The following is a 25,441-nucleotide window of genomic DNA, read 5'->3' as shown; positions in this document are numbered from 1 at the left end:
ATGAATTTTCTTTTGAATCCACTGAAATCCCTACATCTTCCTCAGTTACAAAAGTGAAGATCTTTAAATGGTGTTTGGAGAAATACTGTACTGCTTATGCTATGGGTGTGGCTACTGGCCTTAAATCCTCCTTTCTATCCAATTGCGCATCCTGGCTTTACCCTGTCAATAGGATCCTGTTATATAGGGAGCATCCAGTCTCCCCTGCAGTTGTTCTGTCCATGGTCCTTTCTTGCCTTTGCTGCCTGCTCTTCATCTGTGGACAGTTGACTTTATTTGTAGCTTAGCTGTCCCCAAAGGAATGCAGCACTTGTAAAGTAGCATTTTGACCTCCAAGAGTTTTTCCCCTCCTCCCCAGTTTCCTTTTACCTGCCCCTGACTTGTAATTCTGTGGCTCATGGGGGCAGAAAGTCTAAATACTGAATATCTGAGGGCTGGATCAAGCTGCAGGGTTGTTAATATATTAGCCTGGCAGCAGTGGAATGGACTGCCTGGTAGGCTTGTTTTATTGTTTAGGATCACTAATCTGAGTTGCTTATCTCTACCCAAATTAAGATATCAGCAGGACTTGCAACAGACTGAAAATAAATGGTGAGTGGTTTAAATGTGCCCAGGATAAACTTTGTAGCTCCTCTTAGCTTTAATGAACTTCAGTTCCAGATTGTAAATGGCTACAGATTCAGTCATGATCAGATTGGAATGCTGGTTTCTTCCTTTTTATGCTCCATATTTAAGATGGCCATAGCCTGAATGTGTAGTACTGTATTTAGTGTATGAAGTCTCAGCAGAGTGCATGTGTAGTAGGCAAATACTGAATCTTCATTCTGCTGTATAACTACTCAAAATTGAAATACTAGATTTGTCCTGTGGTATAAGGTTAGTGGGACCACCCTGATACGATGTGCAGGGCTCCAACTCAGTTATAAGTTACAAGAACTGATCCAAAAGCCCACATGCATTAGCATATCCACATCTATTGCTGTAAAGAAATGTGTTGCCCACCTCTTTGGACAACTTCAGCTTTATTTATATCTCATACACTGAGCTTTTCTTAGAAGTACCCTGCAGTGCTTTGCCATTAAACCTTGCCAGTGCAAATGGGCTGTAGGCATTGCTTTCATGTCCTTGCTTCAGACAAAAGGGTAGTGAAGATTAAACTTTGTAGACATTTAACCATTCCCAGGACATAAAGTAAATAACTTACCTAGTTTAGCATTATCATCTCAGGAGCTTTTTGGCTGTAGGCGGTGTGTTACCACAGAGGAGGAGTTGGGATACAGGCGGATGTGAGGATGCCTTAGCTCAGGGAACTTGGCCACAGCTCAAATGCTTGAGAGCAATGAGGTGGCCTTTGCCAACGTGATCTTCACGAGCAGGAACTTGGCGTAACACATTTGGTGAAAGTTAGACACACAAAATTAATGGTTTTATTTATAAATGTGGGAGTGGAAAGAAAATACCACCTTGGTGCCTGATCTCAATCCATCTGCAGTCACAAGCTCTTGGAAGGGTTGACAGAACATCTGCTCTGTGGATTCCCACTCGCCACAGCTCAGACAACTGTCACCAACTTTAGACATTCAGTGAAGAGGCAGACTAGGGATGCAGCCCACCACATTGAGAGCAGGAGAAAGCCATCCCAGTATTGTGGGGTTTAGAGTTCTGAAGTGTTAGAAGCAGAAGGATCATTAAATGTTCATTTGATCTCAAAGGTGAAAGGAACAACCGGACCAATTTCTAAAACACCGGTTTGATTTTTTCCCAAAGGAGTAAAAAATTATGTTAGTTTTTAGGATAACATTAACCAGCATTTAAATCTTCAGCTCTTACATGAGGTGACATCTTAAAATATAAATATACTTTAGAGAAATCCTTACTGAATGAAAAGCTGAGAAGGGGTTCAGTAATGTGTTGGTGGGATTACCAAGCTTTTTAACTTGCTCTCTTGTCCAGTCTTTTCCTTGTTCCGCTGTAAAAATGAATCTAGGGCATTCAGTTGTATTTCTCACTATTATCTGAAAAATTGTTTTTGTCTGCTTTTATACTAGCTTAGGAGTAAAAGTATTTAAATGTGAAAATAGATTTCTGGAGGCTGATAATTGCATCTCCTCCGTTAATCCCTGATGTGAAATGAAAGCTACTGAACTAAAGAGTAATGTGCGTGAGACATGCAGTGTGTTCTCTTTCAGACCCGACACTCAGCATCGGGGCCCTGCTGCTCATTCAGAGAATGATATTCCAGAGCAAGAGGAAGAAATCCTGGGATCAGATGATGATGAACAAGAGGATCCAAATGATTACTGTAAAGGTGAAGATTTGTTTGTTTCGGCACAGGATTTTCAGTGTAACCAAGAATTTCCTTCATTTTTCCATCTATTGTAGAGAATGAAAATAGACTCTTTCTTACTTTAACTGTTTTTTGAAACTGTATGACAATAGAAATGTTTTTTAAACTAACCTGAAAAGGAGGAACTATTTTCCAGGGTTTCCTCTGCTGTCGGTCAAGATTTGAGTTGGAGTTGGTTTTAATGCAGGTATTTAAAGCCGTTAGCTTTATCTCTGTGCCAGAGGGCTTTCAGAATCGGTAAAAGCAAGTAGGCATTCAGTCCGGTTTTGATTTTCATCAGAAAAAGGACACTTAAATCCTTCAAATCAGTTTCAAATTCTTCATTGTTTTCTTTTGAAGATCATCTTTGTACCATTCTTCAGATAACTATGTCTTTCTCTTAGTAGAAACTAAATACAGAGCAAACAGAAACACCACAGCATATAATTGTATATCAAAAGGGTCAGGCTGGTTTTAACATCGCAAATACTTTAAAAAATGACAGAACACTGATCATACAAATTCAACTCATCAATTACTAGAAGCTTGAATATGTGCCCCCACCTCCAAGTGCTTTGTAAGACTACTTCTGTGATAGTCTTTATTGTATATATGAAAGCAGGGAGAAGTGTGTAACAAATATTATATATGTGTATAAAAAATGCAAAGTAAAATAGCACAAGGAACTCTAATTGCAGTGTTTCTTCTGCTTCAGTGCTTTACTTAAGAGCATTTAATTTACTTCTGGCATGCCACCCAAGTATTTGTGGGATTTTGTTAGTTGTAAAGCAGGTGGGAAGAAGAAAAAGCCATTGTGTGACAGCAGTCAGTACAGCTGTCACTGTTGTAACTGAAATCTTCAAGTGAAGAAAAAGGACTTCTGCTACTGGAGCTAACAAAGTAATGGATAGTAATTCTGCATCTTGTTTATGAACCAGTCAATCAAGAGAAACAAATCTTCCTGACAAAGCACGTGTTTCATGGGTGGTACTTGCTCACCACAATCAAATAGTAAGTGCCTGGAATCTAGGGTGCAATTCCAGGTTCTGGCAAAAATATATACCTTAACAGTCACAGTTTATTCTCTGTATTCTGTTTCCTGCAAGTTCTGTTGTCTTTGTGTTTTTGCTTCTGTCATGGAATCCTCCTGCATAGTCAGCAGCTTGAGAGATACTGGGGGTACAGGGAGGAGACTTTTGTGTTTGCAGTCATGTTATATGGCAAAGTGCCTTTCAGTCAGGAAAGCAGTCACAAGGGGAACTCCACTGGGGTCTTGAGTTCAGTTCTCTTTCATGTTATGAGGGCGGAGCAGTGCTGGTATTCAACTGTAAGATTCTGCTACTGAACATCAGAAGCAGTGTTTTCCAAAGGTGCTCAGTCCAGTAGACTTCAGATGCTTTCCCTGAAGAAATACTCTTCTGTGGTGCTACAGTGATGGCCTACATTAAAAAAGGAGGAAAACTCAGTCATTCTACTTCAATTATATTAAAGCTTTTCAGTCAGCCAGAGAGCTGTTGGCAGCTCTTATTCTGGCATACTGTATATTTATTCCAGTGACATCCAGTTAAAGAAACATTTGCATTTGTTTATATGATTAAACATGTAAATGCCTCAAGTGGTAATGCTTGTTCCACAGACCTGCTCTTCAGTGCTTGTGAGATCCCTTCATAGAACTTTCCCACTGTTTTTTCTAGGTGGTTATCACCTGGTGAAAATAGGAGATCTCTTTAATGGACGATACCACGTGATTCGGAAGCTTGGATGGGGCCACTTCTCCACTGTGTGGCTAGCTTGGGACATCCAGTAAGTCTGTTCTAGCTGGTGTTTCTGGTGGGAATGCACATTCTAACACAAAGAGTTCCTTTCTGTATTGTGCATACAAGTGTGCAAGAGGGAATTAACAACAAACCATGTATGTGGAAAGAGTGCTTGTGTGTTTGGCAGTCTCTGAACTATTATTTTATGAGAAATTAGTATTAAAAAAGACTCAAAGACAATCTTCATGACTGCTTAAAACTTATTTTTCCATGATGCCTTAAATAAGTAGCTCTCTTGTATGCAAAAGAATTAGTATAATCCTGGGAAATAAGTTCTTTGAGCATTAACAGTCTCCAATTTACTTACTCTGTGTGTGTAGAGGGAGGAGATTTGTGGCAATGAAGGTGGTGAAGAGTGCAGAGCACTACACAGAAACAGCACTGGATGAAATCAAGTTGCTAAAATCGGTGAGTGCCCAAGAGTGGGGTTCTGATGTTTTATTATTATTTTATTTTTTAATTCATTTGGGGGAGTTCACATTTACCATGTTTTATTCTGGATCGTCTGGCTGCAGGGAAGTTGGAGGGAAACCTAACAGTAATGCAGTTGATCTGACTTCAAAATATGTTCTTGCCTGCTAATTAGCTTAAGAAACACAAACCTCTTTTATTTTCTCTGCAGGTCCGCAACAGTGATCCAAATGATCCAAGTAAAGAGAGAGTTGTTCAGTTATTAGATGACTTCAAGATTTCAGGAGTTAATGGTTCTCATATCCTTTTCAGAAATAAAGGCAAAGAATTGTATAAAGATGGGAGTTACCTAGGTAGCTGTCACATCATGGCTGCTGCTCAATGCCCAGGCAGCCCTTTCACTGCCCAAGGAAACCTGCTGTTGAATTACCTGCCTCAGAACTGCCTGCTCAGCTCAAGAAGGATCATTCAGTCTGACATAATATGTGCAAGTGGTGGAGACTGCACTGCTTAGTTATGCTTTTAACAGGAGAGATCATGTTAACATGAGGGTGGCTGCATCTGCTTTCCAATTGAGGACTGAATGGCTCAGTATCCAAGGTACCTCTGTGGAAGAACCCTTCTGTCACAGCCCCTCGGTTTCACAAGCAGTCTGGTAATAACCCCTTACTGAAATAAAACACTACAAAATGCTAAGATCAGTAAGTAAAAACAGCAAACACGTGCATGCTGTAACTTGATAGTAATGTGGGTTTCTGGTTATGAAAGCATCTTACCTTGGACTTCATAAAAATTGCTAGGAGTTTTTAAAGTGTATTGCTTTGAAAATCCCCTCTAGTTCTGTGAACAGCCTTCTCATGGGCAGTGATTTGTGGAAAGTCCTAGTAATGAACCCTTAAAATTAGAAAGTTGGACTTCTGTGCTTGTTGCCCTTGAATTTGATTTCAGTAAGCTGTAGGCTCTAAACCTCCTAACACTGCTAGAAAACAGTAGCCCGATAATGTATCTCCTCTATTAACTTTTTTGTGGTATTTAGCATCAAGTAAATGTTGAGTTAATATTGTATTTATTTCACTCTTGTGAAACACTTTCTGCCAGTGTAGAAGAAAAACAACCTAATAAACTGGAAGTTTAGCTTCTAAATGAAGAGCACAATAAGATGTCACTGGAGTGACTGTAGCTGTTCAGAACTTATAGACAAAAGGCAGATAATGTAAATATTGTTGAAGTCGAGGCTTGTCAAAAGTTTGTTTTGCTGGTAAAGAGGCAAGGGAGGGTGGAGAATGTTCCAAAAAAACTTGTGAAATGCAGATTTTATTATCTTTTCAGGTAGTGCTGGTACAGAATGATCAGGCATCAAGTTTTGCCTGGGGCAGGAGCCTAGGTTGTTCCAAAATGTACACTCTTGGCTGGAAGCTGTCTCAGTACTAGCAGGAGCTACTAATGCACACTTGCTTGTGTAACTGGCTTTTGCTCAAAGCAGGAGACTGCTTCTGCTGGGTTAGGACCATTGTCCTAACCATCTCCATCCCTCTGTGCTTTATGTAACAACACTGATGTGTAAGACAGGGTGGTACTGTTAAGGAAGGCAGCTTGTGTCAGAAGGATGAGAGTACTTTAATACAAAGCATATAACTGGTACGGATTTCTTTTGATCCTCAGTCCTGGGACTGCAGGGCTCCTTGGTTCAGGATTTCCATCTTTTTCCTTGACTGAGCTCCAGATATCTGTATGGTCTTTGAAGTTCTAGGGCACCATCTTCTGAAATGGATCATCAAGTCCAATTATCAGGGGCTTCCACTCCCTTGTGTCAAAAAGATCATCAAACAGGTCAGTTCCTGTCCAGTTCTGACTGCACTGTTCCACTCGACCCAGTGAGAACTCTTTCGCTAATCCTTCTCAGATCGAAGAAAACAAAAATCACTGGTATCTTTCTCATGCAAAAAAAGTAATTCTTGGGTTAATATTTTCTTTCTCTACTGCAAAAACCTGTTATTTTCTGACACTTGAACCATTATGGGAGGCCAACTTTGCTTTTAACCTTTGTTACCCTCGTTATTCCTTATAAGTGCAAATATTTTTCTTTTAAACTCTGTCTCTGTAAATATGGTGCTTAATGATGGAAAGAGCAAGAGAAACCTGTTCTTCGTACTGGATGGTTGCCTAAGAAGTACCACACACCTACATGTGAGGTGAAGGGGAGGAGGAAAACATGATTTTATTGTAGGGTGTTAAGATCAGATTTTCAACTGTGATGTTACGAGAGTAAAGAGACACTATTTTAAGTTCATAGCTAAAATCTGTATGTGAATCTGTATTTCCTGGAACTGAGTAGTAACCACTGATCACATTGGCTCTAATCTGGAGTATTCTCACAGAAGCCCTTCAGGTTCAGTGGTCATCCTAGGCTATTTTGCATTTTTCCTTCACTCTCCATTTGCTCATTCTTTACCTTTTCTAAGGATCAGTTTCCTTCTCTGCAGGTTCTTCAGGGTCTGGATTACTTGCACACAAAGTGTCGAATCATTCACACTGACATTAAACCTGAGAACATTCTCCTGTGTGTGAACGACCAGTACATCCGCAGGCTGGCTGCAGAAGCAACAGAGTGGCAAAGATCTGGGGCTCCCCCACCATCTGGCTCTGCAGGTGACTTTTCCTGCAAATTGGTGCTGTTTCCCACACCCTCCCCAAAATTATCACTATTCACACTAGGGAAACTTCCTGAGTAGTGTAAAAAAAAACTGATTTACCTGGTGTTTTTGCAGAAGTCTGGAAAACTTGTAACAGAAATGGCTTCCTCAACATGCAGCATCCCTAAAGATCTGCGAGCAGGCTTTCTCTTATTCCCAGTTCCTTGTGTTTCTCTTCAGGATATCCATTGTGCCTGTGACTAGTTGTGAAGAACAACTGCAGTGTGTTGGAAGGCTCTGTTAATCATAATCTTACAACCCCAGCATTTAGCTGAGCCCATCATAGCATACCTTAGGGAAGCTCCCTCAACTTTGGTATTTTAATGCTTTAGTTTGCATTTTGGTTTTAGTAAGATGCATGATACATGCAGTAAATGAAGCTGCATGACAGGAAGTTTAAGTCTTTGATATCAGTCAAACAAGTCTACTCTCTGGAATTCTTATTATGCATTTAATGTTATTCTCTTTTTTTTTAATTCTTGTACTTATGTAGGAAAATCAGCAAATGTTATTTTGAAGGCTCATATTTTTAATGTTACCAAACCACATAGCAGAAAGCTTATCTTTAAGATAACACAGTTGCAGTTTTTTATTACAAACATACTAATTTACTGCTCTTCCTTTCTCTTTCAGTGAGCACTGCACCACAGCCAAAACCAGTAAGTGTAATAGCTTTCATGTGTAAGTATCCATCTGCTTAGAGTATCTACTGCCTCATCCTTTTATAATGCAGTCAACATTAAGGGAAAGCAACCTTGTATCAGGAGGTAAAGTGATTTGTGTTTGTCATAGACATAGGCGGCAGGTTCAGTGCTGTCTTGGAGATGTAAGCAGTGTTAGCTCATAATGCACCAGAATAAGTAGTCTTTTTGGTGGGCTCAAAGTGTGTTGTGAAGGTACCTTTATTCTGTTTAGTTGCAATTCCTCGTCTGGAGAATACCACAGGTTTCTCAGGTTAGGACAGAAATGCACAGAAGAGCCATAGGCAACTGTTCCAGAAACCTTAATGTGTGTTTTTTATTTGGAAGAACTATCTCCAGAGTTCTCATCCCAGACTCTTTCCTCAGCTGTAAAATAAATTAAACTTGACACATTTTAGATCTGCTGAACTACAAAACGTTCAGTCCAATTTCTCTGCTTGCTTCCACATAGGCTGACAAAATGTCAAAGAATAAGAAAAAGAAGTTGAAAAAGAAGCAGAAACGACAGGCTGAGTTGTTAGAGAAGCGAATGCAAGAAATAGAAGAAATGGAGAAGGAAGCAAGCCCTGGGCAGACACGGCCTGAAGAAGAGGAAGAAGCTCAGAGCCCTCTGGAAATGCTCGTAAAAGTTAGCCCACGAGAGGGAAATGCCAGCAAAAAGACAGGTATGGACCAAAAGTATTGCTAAAGTAGCACAGTGTTGTCCTTTCACTTGAGCTGGCATGAATGAGCACCTTTAATAGAAGTGGCTGTTACTTAACCTGTTTCCATTGCATTCTGGCTATCTAAAGAGGCCAGGATATTTCCTATTACAAACTGAATTCATAAATTACATGTTGAGAGCCTCCTACTTCTGAGGGCTCCTGTGAACAACTTCAGCTCTTACTTTTAGACTGTGATCTTCTTTTCCACTCTTGCAGCTGAAGTTGTACAGGAGCAGTCTGTTCTAATGGAAAGCAGTGTGGAAAAATGCTTAACAGAAATAAACTGCAATGGAGTAGTACAAATGGTGGACTTCCCAGAATCTGGCAATCAAGAATCTGTACGACTTGAGGATGACCTTCATAATGCCAATGACTGTGGTGATCACACTCTTACACAGAAGGAGGAGAACTTGCATAGTTGTGATTACAGTCAGCGTAATGGTGACTTGGAGAACAGGCCTCAAGAAGCAATGTCGGACTGCTTTGTGCCCTTAGCTTCAGAAGATTCCATGGTGTGTCAGCCCACGTCCAATGAAGAGCAATCATTCAATGAGCAGGAGATTAATCATTTGCAAGAAAGCATCCGAACAGAAATACCTTCAGAGGATGAGAATGAGAATAATAATCCACCAGAAAGCAAAGGTATAAGCGGAACCCTGTAAGGGCTCCTTTCTCCTTGGTGCAGGAGAGGTGGGTTCCAACACTTCAGGGTATTAATAGGAACCTCCATTTTGGAGGCTGAATGGTTTGTGTTGGAAGGGGCTGTAAAGCTCATCCAGTTCTAACCCCCTGAAAGGGGCAGGGACACCTTCCACTAGAGCAGCTTGCTCCAAGCCCCTGTGTCCAACCTGGCCTTGAGCACTGCCAGGGATGGGGCAGCCACAGCTTCTCTGGACACCCTGTGCCAGTGCCTCAGCACACTCACAGGGAAGAACTTCTGCCTTAGATCTAACCTAGATTTGAAGTGATCAGAACCATCTGTTTGAGTGGTTTCCTGCCAGGAGTAATTAACATGACAGTCCTGCTCTGAGATACTCACTTCTGTAGCTTCCAGTTGTAGCTCTACCTTAGTTTTGACTATTGAATGCGTAGTATTCCCACTTTTAAATACCTATACATTTTTCTTCAGTATAGGAACATTTCTTCCTTTGTATCAGGTGTTGCTTGTGTGATTTTCATTGTTAGAAATGTAAGTCTATAAATAGTCACTGGCTGTTAAATTATGGGATAAATACTGTTCAGTGTGTTCTGATAGTTCTGAACATGGAGCATAGGTAACTCCTCAGTTACTTAATATAAGTAAATGCTTTCCCAGAACTGGAAATGCAGCCTGACTGAAACAAAGCTTATACAGCATAGGGAAAAAACTCTGTTTAATGCTTTTGTTTAAACATGACTTGTTTCTGTGGGAAAAATAGTAAGTCTTGTGGGTTTAAGAGAGCGTAAGACACACAGTGGTGAACAGCACTTCAAACCCATTCCAGGGGTGTCTGTGTTAAAAAAAACTTGAACCAATTGCTAAACCTGTCCTTTTGCACTTTGAGTCAAGATCAGGCACAGTATATCTGCTTGGAGAAGGAAGGAGAAATTGACACCTACAGTTCTTCCTAAAAACCTCGCTGTAGCCTTTTCTTGGCAGATTACCGCTAGAAGGTTGCAGGGATGGAAAGTATCAAGTGAAATTTAAACTTGAACTGCATTTAGTTGGATGCCCCTGCTAGATAAGATTAGGTGTCTTTTGCTTTTCACAGCTCTCTGAAGTTTTAGAGCTTCAGCTGGATGTAATTTACTGACTTAATATTTTTGCTTTCTGTTGTGTCACTGGTTTTTCCCAATCTCTACTTTAACTCTTGTAACTGTGTATTGCAGCAGTGAGTGATGGGTATGTCAGAAGGACGCTCCAATATGTGGACTCTTCTTCAAAGATTTAGGAAGACTTAAGGGTTGAGAGGGTTGTTTTGTTTCTGGCAATGCCCCTATTTAAATCTGTCCTGTCTAGAAACTGACTTTTTAAGGCTGTGCAAAGAGCCTTGGAAACAGTCCCCCTTGCATACACTTACTTGTCCTTCTGCGAGCTGTTCACAGTGCAGAGTGATTTTTATACCCAGGCTTTGGAGAGGGAAAAGTTCTGATCTGTGAGACCTTTCTTGTGTAGGGGGAGTGCAGTAGGATTTGGGTGACAGATGGTGACACTGTCCATGTAGCTTTAATCAGCTGTTGTACACGTTGTCTCTAGGAAAATCAACTGCTGGGAATTTCCTTCTTAATCCTCTTGAGCCCAAGAATGCAGATAAGCTCAAAGTGAAGATAGCTGACCTAGGAAATGCCTGCTGGGTGGTAAGTGTGCAGTCTTTTCACATTGATTGTTTAAACCTGATAATTCATTCACAGGATGCCAAGATGGGAAAGAATTTGCAAAATAGATTTATCTTAGACCTGCTTGTGAAAGTAGAAACAGTTTGAAACTACTCTGGGGGGAGAAAGAGAGGTGAGCAGGGACGCAATGAAAGAAATGATCCTTTAACAGAGGATTTCAGCCTGTGTGCCACAGTGGTCATTAGATGACTTGTGATACACCTGTGACCAATGGCACACATAATATGTAGAAAATTGTATATGTGAAACTTCTGAAGGAGTCTGTTGTGCTCTTGGAGAAAGGTGCAAACAACCCCTCTGACGTGCTGGTGCTGTAGTTCATTAGCTTGTCAAACCTCTTCAGTGGATTCATCAGTACATGAAAGAGACTCATAGTTTTATTCTTTGCTTGTGCTGTTCTGCTTTTAGAGGTTTGACATTTCATGTAGAAGAAATGTCTGTTTTCTCTTGGCTGCTTGAACAGCAGAATACGTCAGATCATATGGGAGAGAGAAGTCCTAAACTCAGAACTGCATGTCAGGCTTGCAGTGTCTGGCAGGGTGGTCTCTTATATTGGTGTTGCTTTGCTTTAAGGTAGCTGAGTCGTGCTCAGATAGGAGAAGGGTGCAGCTTCTCACTCTTCCTTTACACTGTTTTTGTGGTTTGCTGGACTCATGAGTGTCTCATGTAGAGCATTTGAACAGTATTTGTAGGAACATAAATATTGAATGAGGATGTATATTTCAGGTGAAGTATCCTGGGAATGAGCTTTCAGGTACTCTGGCCTTCCAGGTTGTTGAGTCTCCTCTTGTAAAGTCTTACAACTGTTCAGTAAAACATTTCTTCTGTTTAGCACAAGCACTTCACTGAAGATATCCAGACAAGACAGTACCGATCCTTGGAGGTGTTGATAGGATCAGGGTATAACACCCCTGCTGACATCTGGAGCACAGCATGTATGGTGAGTGCTGTCACTAGAGGATTTCTAACTGCTTCCATGGAGCACACGGGGCAGCTCTTGTGTGCTCTGGGCTGCTGAGTTACTAACCAAGCCTGGCAAAAAACCCTCCCAGGTGTTAAGACAACTTCCAGACTTCCTGAATACCATGATTCCATACCAGAGTGGTTTCTTTATTTCCTTTGCCATATGTGGCTTTCCTTTTGAAAGTTAGTTTTGTTCTACAGGACCAGCCGATTTCAAAGATGATTGGAAGAACATGGCTGCTATGCAGTTCTGAAGACAAGAGCCTTTCTGCTGCATCCAGCACTGTTACACAGATGTCTTCAATATTCCATATTTTAATTATCTTCTGCATTTTTCATTGACATGAATGGCAAAAAAATTCATATTTTAATTGTCCTCTGCATGTTTGGAATAATTGTGTAGTCTGAGTGATGCTGAGATGAGGTTAAAGCTGTTCTGCAGTAGCTGGCAAATGTAGAATATGGTAATTAAAAAAACAAATGAGTCTAGCCAGTTCCTGTGTGTGCCTCTGGTGCCTTCATTCTGTGTTTTCTGCAAATTCAAGGCTTGGCTTTTATATTTTAAGCTTGGAAAATAGTGAGTGAAATTTTCACTGTCTTGGATGAATGCAGCAGGAAGAATATCTGATAGGGTCGTGTTGACTCTGCAGAACATGTGGCCAGAATTACACAGTGGTTTCCAAGCGCCTGATTGAATAGTTTGACAACAGTCTGTAAAGAAAACTTAGGAATACAGGTCAGAGGTTGTGTTTTGATTAAAAGTGAATATGTAAAGGTGTCCTGGAATTTAGGAATGGTGAGTTGAAGTGAATGCAAATGTTTTTCTCGTTTAAAACATGGTTTGGTAGCTAAAGAAAAACGTTCAAAGATTGTTTGAAAAAGGTCTTTTTCTATCTGAAATCTGGGGAGAGAGGAGAAACTTCGTAAAAAAGAAAAACGGTCTAGAGTTTGGACATCGCATCATTTTTCAAAATGCGGTTGAGGCAAACAGGCTGAGTTTGTGAAATGCCTTTGTACCATTCTACACAGGATTATTTGATGCAGAGTTCATTCAAGCTAGGATGGTTTTTAATGCAGTTGTTCAAAGCGTTGCAAAGTAATTGCACATCTTAATGGTGTACCAGAGTTCTGCAGGTTTTCCCACCACCTAGCTTCTGGCCCACAGAGAGATACAGAATCACCCTGCAGCACGTCTGACTGCGTGAGGTGTATTAAAGTGATTTAACATGCTCCTTTCTGTGTGTTTAGGCCTTTGAATTAGCAACAGGAGACTATCTCTTTGAGCCTCATTCCGGGGAGGATTACTCACGTGATGAAGGTATGTTTGTCAAAGTCTTTCCTTTTTCAAATGAGACATGAAATACAATGGTTGCTTCCTCAGAATGAGCCTTCTCTTGTGAGTTACCAATGCAAAGGCTCCTTGTGAAAAGATCCTTTACCAAAATCAGCACCAGCTGTGTTCTGTGGTAACATACCGTGCAGTAAAAGTTCATGTTCCTGTTCTGGTGTTTCCCATTCCTCCTACTGCTTATTCTCTTATCATGCTTCGCAGACAGATCATACCTCAAATTCTCCTTTCCTTTTTATTCCACTTGCCCCTTGACTTCATCATTGCTTAGTGTAATCTGATTTCAAAGTGGATCTCAAAGTGATTTTTAAGATGATGTCTTTGTCCTTGTATCACAGAGAAGGAAACTGGGGCATAGAGATGTCTTGTGTGAATTTGTCTCCTTGTCTTTTCTCTTGAAAACCTGCAGATCACATTGCATTGATCATAGAACTTCTGGGGAAGATACCTCGCAAGCTCATTTTGGCAGGAAAATATTCCAAGGAGTTTTTCACCAAAAAAGGTAAAAGGAAACAAAGTATATGTCACTTATCCCTCATCCTCTGCCCCAGATACATGAGTGCCTTGCTGGAAATCCCAGTTTACAACAGGTGTTTCCAAAGATGTTTCTTTAAGCCTTTCCTTTCTTTTATGAAAGACTTCATCAGTAAAACTACAGCATTCTTACCTGACTGCTGAAAGTATCCTACATCCTAGTACTTGACATCTTGATGTTGATCAAATGCAGCAGGTAGAGAAACAGTACTGTAGATACTTCTTCAGACTTGACTTGGCTTTATTTAGCTGATCTTTGTCAGCTGGAGGTGTTGGCACACCTTTGAAGTCTTCTGTAGCCAACTTTGTTCCATTTCCAGCATGCCAGACACCTAAACAGTGCCTTGCATCCTGTGCCATGTTCCACAGGACACATTATACCCCTATCATAAAGCTCTAAGTACCCCAGAAGTATATTGAGCCTCAAGAAGAAGGTAAAATACTTTTATTAAACAAAACAAACCCTTTTTTTGTCAGTAGTGTATTGCTTCCTCAGACAGTGCTGCATGTATTGGACAGACCCTTGGGCAACACAGTGTAATGTGAGGTGTCCCTGCCCATGGCAGGGAGTTGGAACTGGATGACCTTAAGGCCTTTTCCAGCCCAAGCCATTCTATGATTCTGTGTATTGCATGTATTCCACAGTGTTTGGCACAGTTATCTGTCATGTCAACTGGTGTAACTGGTGATTTAATGAAGTTAATATTTGCTGATATTGGACCAGAAATAGCAGGAGGGGAAGAAAAAGAAGCCATCAAGGAAGTACATTTACAGAACAGTCTTCAAAAGTGGATAGAAAAGGGAATTTAGTATAATTTTTCTTCCTTCAGCATGCCCTAGCATTTTATGCTCCCTGTGCCCTGACTATTGAACAGTTTCTGAGCTCAGTCTGTCTTGTTCGGCTGTTTGGCCTATTTTGTTCAGCTGCTCTGTTCCCATGTCTCACACTTCACCTGTCTGTCTTGGTTTTCAGGTGACCTGAAGCACATAACTAAACTGAAGCCCTGGGGCCTTTTTGAAGTCTTGGTGGAAAAATACGAATGGTCCCAAGATGAGGCAGCTGCATTCACAGACTTCTTATTACCTATGTTGGAGCTGATCCCAGAGAAACGAGCTACAGCAGCAGAGTGTCTCAGGCACCCCTGGCTTAACTCCTAGAAGCTTCAGCCCAATGCCACAGCACTACACTCTGGTTTACAGCATAGCCTACATGCACCCAGCTGCCCCTTCCCCAGATCTTCTTTTATCCTTGTTCATTTTCGGTGTGAAGCTCTTCCTTGAAGGCTTCCAAGATTTTAGATAAATCTAACCTGTTCTGCTGACTTTGCTTGTGTGACTCCATGGGGACTCAGCCACTGGGCATCATCTGTGTTTTGCCTTGATTGGGCTTTGCCAAAGACTGATTGAGTAGAATATGAAGTTTTTCCTGTGAGTCTCCTCACTGTTATGTGCCGCGTGTTACAGCTCAGCTGTGCTTAGTAAAGCTCCCTTAGCTAAATTTCAACTCTCTTCCCAGGGGAGGGGTGTGAAGATCTGAACACCTCCTTATCTCCCTGACTCAGGAGTCGATTTCCCGCTGTTGATCCACAAATGGGGTGAGAAATAACAGATGGCACCAAGGCGGCGTTAGTTCCTTGTAGAGCAAAGGTCTTGAAATCCTCCATAGTTTTTGAGGTGCCTGCTGTGTTCTTTGCTTTCCACTCACATAATTTTAGTTCTAGTTGCTTAAACCTTGTAAAAAGAGCTATTTAAACCTAGGTTTTAGGATCCTTTAGTTCTTCCTCCAAAGTGCCCTGCTCCTTTACTTTATCCTTCCCCGTGTCCACATAGAATAGTTCCTGAACTTGGTGATGTTTTCTACTGCAATGCCTGTGCCTCAAAGGTGACAAGCAAAAGCTGGAACTGACTCCACGCACAATCCTCAGCATACAGATGGGTGCACCCTTTGGCTGTAGAGAGGGAGCTTTGTTGCAGGCAACTCTTGAAGCATTTTAGTGAGCTGTAAGGTATTTTTTTTGTTGTTGGTTGTTTTGTTGGGTTTTTTTTACTCCCTTAGTGGCACTTTTTTGTCTTGCTTGAGGCAGCTGCTGTATCCATGAGGCTTCCACTGAGGCAGTTTACTCTGGCTTTTAATTTCTGACCATTCACTTTTTCCCCTGAGTGCCATCTGTATGACAACCACACTATAGCCCTTGACTTTTCAAATCAACACTTGAAGGCCCAATGTAAAGACCTTTTTTTCTTTTCGCTTGCTTCAGGTGCTGGCCTTCAGAAAGAACTTCCCAGGATGGGACTGCCTTTTATTTTCTGGGCCATTAGCACAAGGAGAGGTAGCAGAAGTGGACTTTTTCCATGCAGAACTGGATTAGAAGCTGTTTCTAGAGTTACCCCAAGTCCAGATGTTCTATGGGGTTTCTATATAAGCTCAGAGGGAGTTGGATATAGTGAGGAAATGGGTTAATTTTAATTAAATCACTGTGGCATTTGATAGTTTTATGATGGCTTCCTTCTAGACTTGCTGATCCTATTACAGATTCAGTGCATCCTACTCTGCTCTAAAACAAGATTTGGCAGCATTGAGACTTCAGAAGCACTTCCTTACCCTGGACCAAACAGGCCTTTGGATTTGTGGTGGCTCTCAGAGGCCAGAAGTCACAGCAGGAAAATGCTGGAGGCCACGTAGATGCAATCCAAGAGGATTACACTGCCAAGCTGCCCAGACCACTGTTAATGTGTCACTTCTGTATGAGTGTTTGGGAATCTGTTTTGTAAGGCTCATTGATTCATAAACCTTGGTGTCATTTAATCCACTTGAAAAGAGTTTCTCTGGTCCAGTGCCTGATTGGGCTTATAATGCAAATCATGCTGTATGTTCTTTTAGGGGTAGATCAGGTTCTCTATGCATATAATCTAAAATTAAAGGAAGGTCATATACCAAAAGAGTTCTAACCTGCTGATTTGACTTTCTCGCTTTCACCTGGAATTCTCCAGTTGTGTGTTCTTCCATACCTGTTACAGAAGGACTGCAGACAGGACTGGGTTCCAGAATACCTGCTCTCTGCATACTGTGAAGATATGTTGACAGGGCAAACAATTTCTGCTGTCTGGAAAGCTCACCTGGTCCTGTGCACTTGAGACTGGCCCATTAAAGATCTTTTCCTAGAAGGGATCTGCACCTTCAACTCCAAGAGTTCCTTCCCTCTGCCACACCAGACTGGAGGAGGAAGGTTCTTCCCATGATGGCCAAGGCTAGAGCCAGCTTGTGAGTTGAAGACCTGCAGAAGCCACTGTCAGGATTCTGAGTGAGTGCTCCATCCCTGGCGGTGTTCAAGGCCAGGTTGGATGAAGCCTTGTGTGGGATGGTTTAGTGTGAGGTGTCCCTGTCCATGGCAGGGGGGTTGGAACTGGATGATCTTGAGGTCCTTTCCAACCCTAACTATTCTATGATTCTACGATTCAGTCTTGTACCGTGTGCTCATTCACTTGGGGTTTGTTAAATCTCCAAATTGCCATAAAGTGCTCACACTAAAGGATTTGTACTTGCTGTGTCAGTCTAAAACCTGAAGGAAAATACATTTTTATTCTTTCTATTTGGGTGCTTTGTCTTATTTTTTCCCTGTGAAAGCCATAACAATAAACAGATTATTTAATGACTGAGCCCTATTCCTCCTACGCTCCCTCCGTAAGTGTTCTTTCTGAGACATGGCCCAGTACTTGCATTTTCTTTGCTAGCAAGCACTTAGTTTTGATTTCCAGAATGAGACACTGGGAGAGGATGCAGGTGAAGATTTTGTTGCTGGTATTATGATCCATTTTAAAAGGAGAAGAATAATCAATAGCAGAGCAGCTCTGCTGGAATTCTCCCAATCTCAAATATGCTTTTCTCCAAGTCTCTCATATATTTGCTCTTCTTCCTAGCAAAGAGTCTCAACACAAGCATCCCAGACTGGAAGGTTTTTGTCAGAACTGAAGGGAATTGACTGCTGCAGGAACCAAAAACTGAAAGCAAGTAGAAAGAAAAATCACAATCTAGGCTGATGTGGGTTCTGGCTAGGTAAGAACTGGACAAGGTGATGTGCTTTGTTCTCTATAGACCAAAGGCTGGTGCAGGTGCTGGATGTGGTGAGAAATGTGGCTAAATCAGATTACTTGGGTACTGCTGTGTGTTGCCCCTGCCTGGTAGCATCCACAGCTCTGTGACACCCACCCACTGTTGGTTACAGACCTGTGGCCCCACACACTGAGTTTTCCCCCCAGAAGTGCTCCCTTTGAAAGGTGCTGTGTGGTTATTGCTGCCCGGAGCAGGAAGCTGATCCAAAGCTTTTCTAGGAATTGGCTGGGTCTTTTCAAGTACAGCCTGGGACATGGTAGAGGATTTCCCCTGCTCCAAGGAGATGCATGAAATCCAAAACACTCATGTTCTTTTTACTTTTGAATCAATTTCCTTGAAAGAAGGTGTACAAAACCCAAGCAGCAACGAATCACTATCCCTCCCCTCTTGCCAGGTTTGCTGGTGGACTCCAGAAGCTAAAACCTGAGACCAGTTTGGGCTTTTCTGTCAAACCAGCTCCGGGGCAGCTCTGAGCCAGGCAGGAAGAACAGCTGTAGAAAATCCACAGCAGTAAGGTTAAAGCTCTTGGAAAAGTCACTTGAAAGAGAAGGGCTGATGGAAGTCGAGCTCTGGGTGTCCCTGAGAACAGAGGGAAGGTCACTTGTCACCCAATGCCAAATGACTTCAAACTCTACGCTTGTTTTTTTTTTTTTAGTCACTTGGCAAGGATTTATGTTTTCCCTGAAGGCAAAGCAAAGACTAATTCCCCTTTAACCACAACTAAATCCAGTCTGACTATAGCCCTAAATACAGAGTTGTCAATCCTTTAGTAATCAAAATACAACAGCAGTGTTACACATGCTGAGGAGAAACAGCAGAAATCACCCCGGGGGGATCACTTACATGGTGTGCAGCTCTGTTAGTGGTTTCCCTCTTCTGTAAAACAAAAAGAGAATGATGATGTTAATGGGTTGTGGTATAAAACTGAAGGAGTGGGTGTGTTTTGCAAGGTTTGCTTTCAAAAAGGAATAAAACCAATTTAAAACAGGACAGGGAGAAGCCCCTCAGCTCAGTCTGGGTTCCTCCCTTGTGCTCCATTGATTTTCAGTCTGCTGCTGGCTTGCTATAGTCCTAGGACACAGCAGGATGCTTATGACAGCAATCCCACTTCTCCCACTGAAGGAAGCCACTGTCCTTCCAAGGAGCTGCAGTCAGAACCCTCAGCAGCAGGACAGGTGCTCACAGCTGCCTTTACCTTTATTTTCCACTTTGAAATCGGATGGGAGGAGGTTGTCCTGTCGGTTCCCCAAGACAAAGCCCAGGAAGGAAAGGATGAGAGCATCAAGGATGCCGATGATGCAGAGGATATAGGCCCAGCGGACGGTGCAGGCACCCAGCGTGTACTTGTCCGTCTTATCCCCACACATGCGCTTCACCTCAGTTGAGTCCCAGCCATCGGGGTAGATCAGGCAACCAATCATCAGCCCAGTAGCTGTGGGGAGAGGGAGATGTGACAGCACAGAGTCATGGAATGGTTTGGGTTGGAAGGGAGCTTAAACAACATCTACTGCCAGCCCAACTGCCACAGCCAGGGACAGCAGGCACAAGCTGCCTGCTGAGCTGGTATGTGGAGATGGTAGGTGGAAGATTTAGATCAGATACTAGGAAGAAATACTTCCCTGTGAGGGTGCTGAGGCGCTGGCACAGGGTGCCCAGAGAAGCTGTGGCTGCCCCATCCCTGGCAGTGCTCAAGGCCAGGTTGGACACAGGGGCTTGGAGCAAGCTGCTCCAGCGGAAGGGGTCCCTGCCCGTGGCAGGGGTTGGAGCTGGAGGAGCTTTAAGGTCCCTTCCAACACAAACCAGTCTGGGATTCTAAGAGCATGACCCTGATGCTATGGACAGATAAGATACTACATACCACCAACCAGGCTTAAAGAGCTCTGCGGTTGCTGGTCACACATGGCTCTGCTCTGCTGCCACTGCTGCAGCCAGGGAGGAGCAGGACACGGCACACTGCATTCCCTATCAAGGACAAACTGCTGCAGCATCTGCCATGGTTGTGTCGCCCAGGCAACACCTCTCCTGCCTCCTCACGCATCCCAGGCCCTGTGCCTCTGACGAAACACCTTCTCCAAGCAACACCCAGATGTGTTTCGTCTGTGCAAGGTGGAGAACCTGCTGTTGCTTCATGCCTGTCCAGATTTTAGCTTACGCTTTGCTAAGGTAGAGCTGCTGCTGGTAGCTCTGCAGATTAGTTCTGCTTGTTCAGCTGTGGTGGTTGAGCCCAGCCATGAGCCACCAGCTCCTCCTGTGGCTGCTCCCAACACCCAACCCCAGCACACACAGCCCAAGAGCTGCATGCTCTGCACACCACCTTTGTGGCTTTGCCACAGGAGTGGCAACAAACTCGGTGCCAAAGGGCCGTCCTCTGCCAAAAATATTCCAAAGTCTCAAAAGTGACTCCTTCTTTTTCCCACACACACATTCAGAGGAATTGTATTTGCCCGACAAGAATGACCAGGCTCAGGAGGGAGAAGTTGAGCTCATCCCTGAGGCTCCGGGATGTGATTCAGTTGGACTTTATGATATCTCTCCCAACCCAAACCACGGCTCTATGAAGAAGATGTTTGTCTCTGCTCTTCTTGGACATCTACAGCCTCCTGCAGCAGCAAGACGCTCCCTGCCATGGCCTCGTGCCTCTCCTCTCTCAGGGGACAGTTGCCTCACGCTTTGCTGCTGTTTTTTCCCTTGGCCTGGGGACAGAAGAGCGGCAAGGCCAGCAAGCAGCATCCCCAGACTGCAGCGAGCATTTCTCTTCATTGAGAAGCAGCTGGTTTTTTCCTGTATTTGATTACTGTAGCTAGCAGAGAGCAGGGGCACAGAGAAATGGGGTAAGCTGGCCAGAAACCACCTCTTCGGGGAAGAGGCATCCTGGAGCACAGCAAAGGCCACAAAATAGATCCGCTTGTCACCTTTGTAAAATAACCCTCAGAAATGCTGCAGCACCAGCCCCGAGATGGCTCCAAAGCTCCCAAGAGCCTGTGTGGGGCAGAGACACCGGCTGAGGGATGATTCAGGCTCATCTATACGGCCTGAGCACCTGCACCACGTTTCTCTCCACCATTCAGCACAAAAAAATATGCAAAAGCCCCAAATACAACAGCAAAGCCCTTCCCTGCCAGTGCTCCCCAGGGGGCTGAGCTGCCCCAAGCCTCTTATCGAAATCTTGGCTTGAGCTCACTTCTTCAGCCAGGATGTGGAGCAGCCCCGATGCCGTGGGGTGTCCCTGCCATGGGATGATTGAATCCATGAATGATTCAGGAGTGGTTGGGTTGGGTTTCAGCCGAGGCTTCAACCGCAGGAGCTGGGTTACCAGTGTCTCAGGTGTCTTCTTGTGCCAGGGGAGAAATGGAGAAGGCTGGAGATCCACGGGGATGAGCAGAGGGATGTGGGGAAGAGCAGAAAGACAGGAAAGTGTGGGTGATGGTGCCGAGTGTTACAGTCAGTCCCCTCCTCCTGTTCCACTTCCCCAGTACATCGTACCCTGAGCTCAGGGAGTTACCACAATAACCCAGCAAACACTAGCACTGTCTCCCTGCTTAATTCCCGCAGGATCTGGCACACAGGAGGCCCTGAGGCGCTCAGTGCTCTTGGACTGATGATGCTCCGAAGCCTCAACCCCGCTGCTGCCTGGATTTGCAGCACGGAGCATGGAGCATCAGGAGGCTGCTGGGTCTCAGCTGCCCTGACAGGCTTTGCCTGCCGCGAAGGCTCCACTGGTAACCAGCAACTGGGAGCAAATGGGGCTTGAAGGTTGCACTGGGGACCCCTTCCCGGCCAGACTCTCCCCCGGCAGAGGCGAAGAGGGAAAAGCAGCTCTGGATGGAGCATCAGCAGCCCCCCGCCCCCAAGCATCACCCTGAGCCCCCTCACCTGCTGCCAGCTGCATCCAGGCACAGACTTTATAGACAGTGGCTGCATTACAGAAGAAGAAGAGGCTGAAGCAGAGGATGGAGCCGATGATGAGGAAAGTGGAGATGCCTACGAAGAACATGGCTGTTTTGAAGGCGCTGGAGGGGATGGTGCCGAAGTCGAGGGGGCTGCCCTTGCAGATGAGCTCCCCGGTGAGCGCGTTGCCGATGCAGTAGGAGAAGAGGCCGAAGTAACCGGCCTGCGGCGTGTCGATGCTGTCGCCGATCCAGTAGGGCTGGATGAAGGTCACGACCATCAGGATGGAGAAGCAGAGGGTGAAGAGGGCCCAGAGCAGCCCCATGGCCCGCGCGTTCCTCACGTAGTTGGTGTGGTAAATCCGCGCCGCCTCCTGCGCCGGCAGCAGCTCGGGCATGGCGGGGGCTCAGACACCGGCGCCGGCGCCGACCCCGGCCCCGCTACCGGGCGCCCGGCGCTGCCCCGCCCCGGCGGGAGGCTCCGGCCGCGGCTGAACCGCCCCGGGGTGGGGGGGGCGGTGGCGCGATCCCCCCCTCCGGCACCGGCAAAGAGCAGGGGAGGAGCCGGGAAGAGCCGGCGCGACCCCGGTGCTGAGCGGGAGGAGCCCCGGGATGCGAGATGGGTCCCCGGGATGCGCCCCGGGCTGAGGCCTGCACCGCCGGGATGAGCCCCGGCATGGACCCTGCCACGGGACGAGCGCCGGGATGGGCCCTGCGCCCCCAGGATTCTCCCTGCGTCCCCAGGATGCACCAGAGGATCCGCCTCTGGGATGGGCCCTGCATGCCTGGGATGAGCCCTGTAGCTCCGGAATGTGCCCCGTGCCCCAAGGTGCATTGTCTCTGGGATGTGCCCCAAAGCTGTGCTCTGAATCCCTGGGATGCTCCCTTGGGATGCGCCCTGTGCCTCCACTGTGGGATGCACCTTGGGATGTGCCCAGTGCCTGCGGGCTGAGCCCTTTGTCCCCAGTACGCACAGCGGGACCTGCCCTGGGCTCTGTTCAGGATGCACCATGTGTGCTCTGGGGTGCACCCTGTGCATCACTGTGCCTCCCGTAACATGCTGTGTTTGCTGGGTTGTGCCATGCTCCCCCGGGATGCGTGTCAGGATGGGCCTGGGCTGCGCTGTGCAACCCTGGACAATGCTGGGATGCTCCCCAGGATGTGCGTTGCCTCGATGTGTGCTTCAGGATGTGCCAGGGGATATGCTGGAGCCCCCAGGATGTGCTGTGTGCCCCAGGATGTCCTCTGGGTGCTGTGCCCCTGGGGCTGCTCCCCTCTGCCCTGCCTGCTCCTGTCACCAGGGTCTTCCTCCACTGGGAGCCGCATCACTGTGACGGGGGCTGGATCGCCTGTGAGCTCCAGGGCTGGCTGTAGCTGCAGGCAGGGAGGGAACTGTCCCCAAAGCCCCTCTGTGGAAAGGGAAACAGTTCATGGGGCTGCCAGGACACCTCAGAGCAGCACGGGCACCCCCAGTGGGCTGTGAGCACTTCCTGGGTTCCTCTCTCCAGAATCACAGAACCACTGAAGCATAGAATGGTTCATGCTGGAAGGGACCCTAAAGCTCCTCCAGCTCCAACCCCTGCCATGGGCAGGGACCCCTTCCACTGGAGCAGCTTGCTCCAAGCCCCTGTGTCCAACCTGGCCTTGAGCACTGCCAGGGATGGGGCAGCCACAGCTTCTCTGGGCACCCTGTGCCAGCGCCTCAGCACCCTCACAGGGAACAGCTTCTGCCTAAGAGCTCAGCTCAGTCTCCCCTCGGGCAGGTTCAAGCCATTCCTCTTGGCCTGTCCCTACAGGCCCTGATGAAGAGTCCATCTCCAGCATCCTTGCAGGCCCCCTTCAGATACTGGAGAAGCCACATCTGCCCCACATCCCAAGGGACCACAGAGGCGTGTGCCAGCGCCATGGTTACGCCACAACCAGCACCAGCCTCAACATCACCCCTGCAGCCACTGAAGGCCAGGGCTGCCTGGGCATAAGCATTACCAGGCAGGAAAAGCTGTGCCGTTCCCAGGGCTGTTTTCCTTTCATCAGCCGCAAAATAACCAGCAATATCTGGCAGGACACAAGCCCCCATGGGCTGGGGACCTCAGTGGGCTCCAGAGCACCCAGTGAGGCCACACCAGCAGGGGCTGGATGGGCTCCTGCCATGCTTTGAGCCTTCTTGAGTGGATTTCTTGGTGTCTGTGCTGGTAACGTTTGAGTGGTGAAGGATCTGATGGAGCTCCTGCCATAGCGCCAGCTCTCCCTGTGAGCCCGTCAGCAGCACCCAGCATGGAGGGCACCTCAGAGAGGAGGGAGGAGTGGAAATTCCCACTGGGAAACGCAGGAATGCCATCACTTCTTTGCCAGAGGAGGTGCCAAAGAATACGTGGGCATCGTGGGACTGTCACGTGGGGACAGCGCTGGCGGCACTGGCCTCGCTGCCCCGAGCTGGGGTGTGATAGGAGCAGCCGCATCAGCTGATGGAGCCACCGGCTATAAAGCACCCGCCTGCCCCATGGCAAAGCCACAAGCGAGCCCACCATGGCCAACATCCTGTACCCCTGTGTGCTCCTGGCCATGCTGCTCCTGGCCGAGGCCGTGCCCATGGAACAGGAGCGAGGGCTCGTCTTCAATTTGGTAAGAAGGACACTGACCCCCTCCCTTGGGACACCCCGAGGGCTGCAATGGGGTATGTCGGGGGCCTTAGAGGGGTACATGAGAGCAAAACCTGCTGTGCCTGGGGAAACTGAGGCAGACGGGGATGGCCTGGTGGGCTTCCTAGGGTTGTGAGGGATCTGGGACCCTGGGTAAAAGGCTATGGAAGCCTGAAAGTGCAAGAGACCGCAGCTCTCAGCTGCCTGTGCCAGCCATTCCCATTCCCACAAGGAATGGGGAGCGGGAACACGCTTCCCCTGCACTGCCCCAGCCCTACTCCTGTGAGTCCGGCAGAAAACAGCAGGTCAGGGGTGGGGTTTTGGGCATGGACAAGGGAGGGAGGCTCGGGTGTGCTGCTGAGGAAGAGGAAAGGCAGAGCTGGCGCTCGGCACCCCCCCCCCCCCGAGCCCCTACCGGGGGGTTAAGAGGGAGCCGCGTGCCCCGGCCTCACCCCGCGCCGCGCGGGGCAGGATGCGGGCGAGCTGTGTCTGCAGAGCGCGCAGTGCAAGAGCCACTGCTGCCACCGCGACAGCGGCCTCAGCCTGGCCCGATGCGCCCCGAAGGCGGCCGAGCTCCAGGAGTGCTCCAGGAAGGTACGCGCCGCCCCGCTCCCGAGGGCACAGCGGCAGCGGGGCCGGCCCCCCGCGCTGCACCGTGCCTTGCTCTCCACAGAGCCTCTATGGGGTGTACTACAAGTGTCCGTGTGAGAGAGGCCTGTCCTGTAACGCCGACATGACCATCGTGGGTGCCATCACCAACACTGACTTCGGTGTCTGCCAAGACCCTGCAGACCCCCAGGAGTCGCGGTGAAGGAGAAGACCCCCCAATCCCCCCACTCCCCCGCTTCTCCCCTCCCCAGGGATGCCAGTACCTGCCTGTGCTGCCCTGAGGAGTCTGTTCGAGTAAAGAGCATCCTCTACTGAGCCGTGA

General features: G+C 46.3%; 3 protein-coding genes across 4 annotated transcripts in view; 2 read left to right on the top strand and 1 right to left on the bottom strand.

The window, feature by feature from the left end:
• Positions 1-17,463, top strand: part of SRPK1 (SRSF protein kinase 1) — a 27,691-nt gene extending 10,228 nt beyond the window's left edge. Inside the window, exons 3-16 of the mRNA XM_065698680.1 lie at positions 2,190-2,308; positions 4,021-4,129; positions 4,464-4,551; positions 4,766-4,847; positions 6,272-6,384; positions 7,038-7,203; positions 7,881-7,906; positions 8,400-8,613; positions 8,869-9,294; positions 10,889-10,989; positions 11,861-11,968; positions 13,240-13,309; positions 13,749-13,841; positions 14,847-17,463. Coding sequence (XP_065554752.1) covers positions 2,190-2,308; positions 4,021-4,129; positions 4,464-4,551; positions 4,766-4,847; positions 6,272-6,384; positions 7,038-7,203; positions 7,881-7,906; positions 8,400-8,613; positions 8,869-9,294; positions 10,889-10,989; positions 11,861-11,968; positions 13,240-13,309; positions 13,749-13,841; positions 14,847-15,031 — 1,900 coding nt within the window. The 3' untranslated portion in view covers positions 15,032-17,463. The remainder of the gene's footprint in view (positions 1-2,189; positions 2,309-4,020; positions 4,130-4,463; positions 4,552-4,765; positions 4,848-6,271; positions 6,385-7,037; positions 7,204-7,880; positions 7,907-8,399; positions 8,614-8,868; positions 9,295-10,888; positions 10,990-11,860; positions 11,969-13,239; positions 13,310-13,748; positions 13,842-14,846) is intronic.
• Positions 1,237-22,607, bottom strand: LHFPL5 (LHFPL tetraspan subfamily member 5). Of its 2 annotated transcripts, none has more exons than XM_065698677.1 (4): positions 21,858-22,607; positions 19,180-19,416; positions 18,828-18,860; positions 1,237-3,765 (listed from the first exon to the last, which is right to left on the bottom strand). In XM_065698677.1, the coding sequence occupies exons 1-3, from the start codon at positions 22,267-22,269 to the stop codon at positions 18,844-18,846; spliced, it is 666 nt and encodes a 221-aa protein (XP_065554749.1). In that variant the 5' UTR covers positions 22,270-22,607; the 3' UTR covers positions 1,237-3,765; positions 18,828-18,843. The 2 variants fall into 2 exon arrangements, with proteins under 2 accessions (XP_065554749.1, XP_065554748.1); XM_065698676.1 differs by lacking the exon at positions 1,237-3,765 and adding an exon at positions 18,278-18,563 and having other exon boundaries at positions 21,858-22,606.
• CLPS (colipase) lies at positions 21,612-25,441 on the top strand. The gene is made up of 3 exons (XM_065698678.1): positions 21,612-24,493; positions 24,982-25,104; positions 25,184-25,441. Exons 1-3 carry the CDS (start codon positions 24,398-24,400, stop codon positions 25,319-25,321), a joined length of 357 nt encoding a protein of 118 aa, XP_065554750.1. The 5' UTR covers positions 21,612-24,397; the 3' UTR covers positions 25,322-25,441.

The sequence above is a fragment of the Lathamus discolor genome, chromosome 19, assembly GCF_037157495.1.
Source record: "Lathamus discolor isolate bLatDis1 chromosome 19, bLatDis1.hap1, whole genome shotgun sequence".
In the NCBI taxonomy this organism is placed as follows: Eukaryota; Metazoa; Chordata; class Aves; order Psittaciformes; family Psittacidae; genus Lathamus; species Lathamus discolor.
This window is presented reverse-complemented; position numbering and strand designations above follow the sequence as displayed.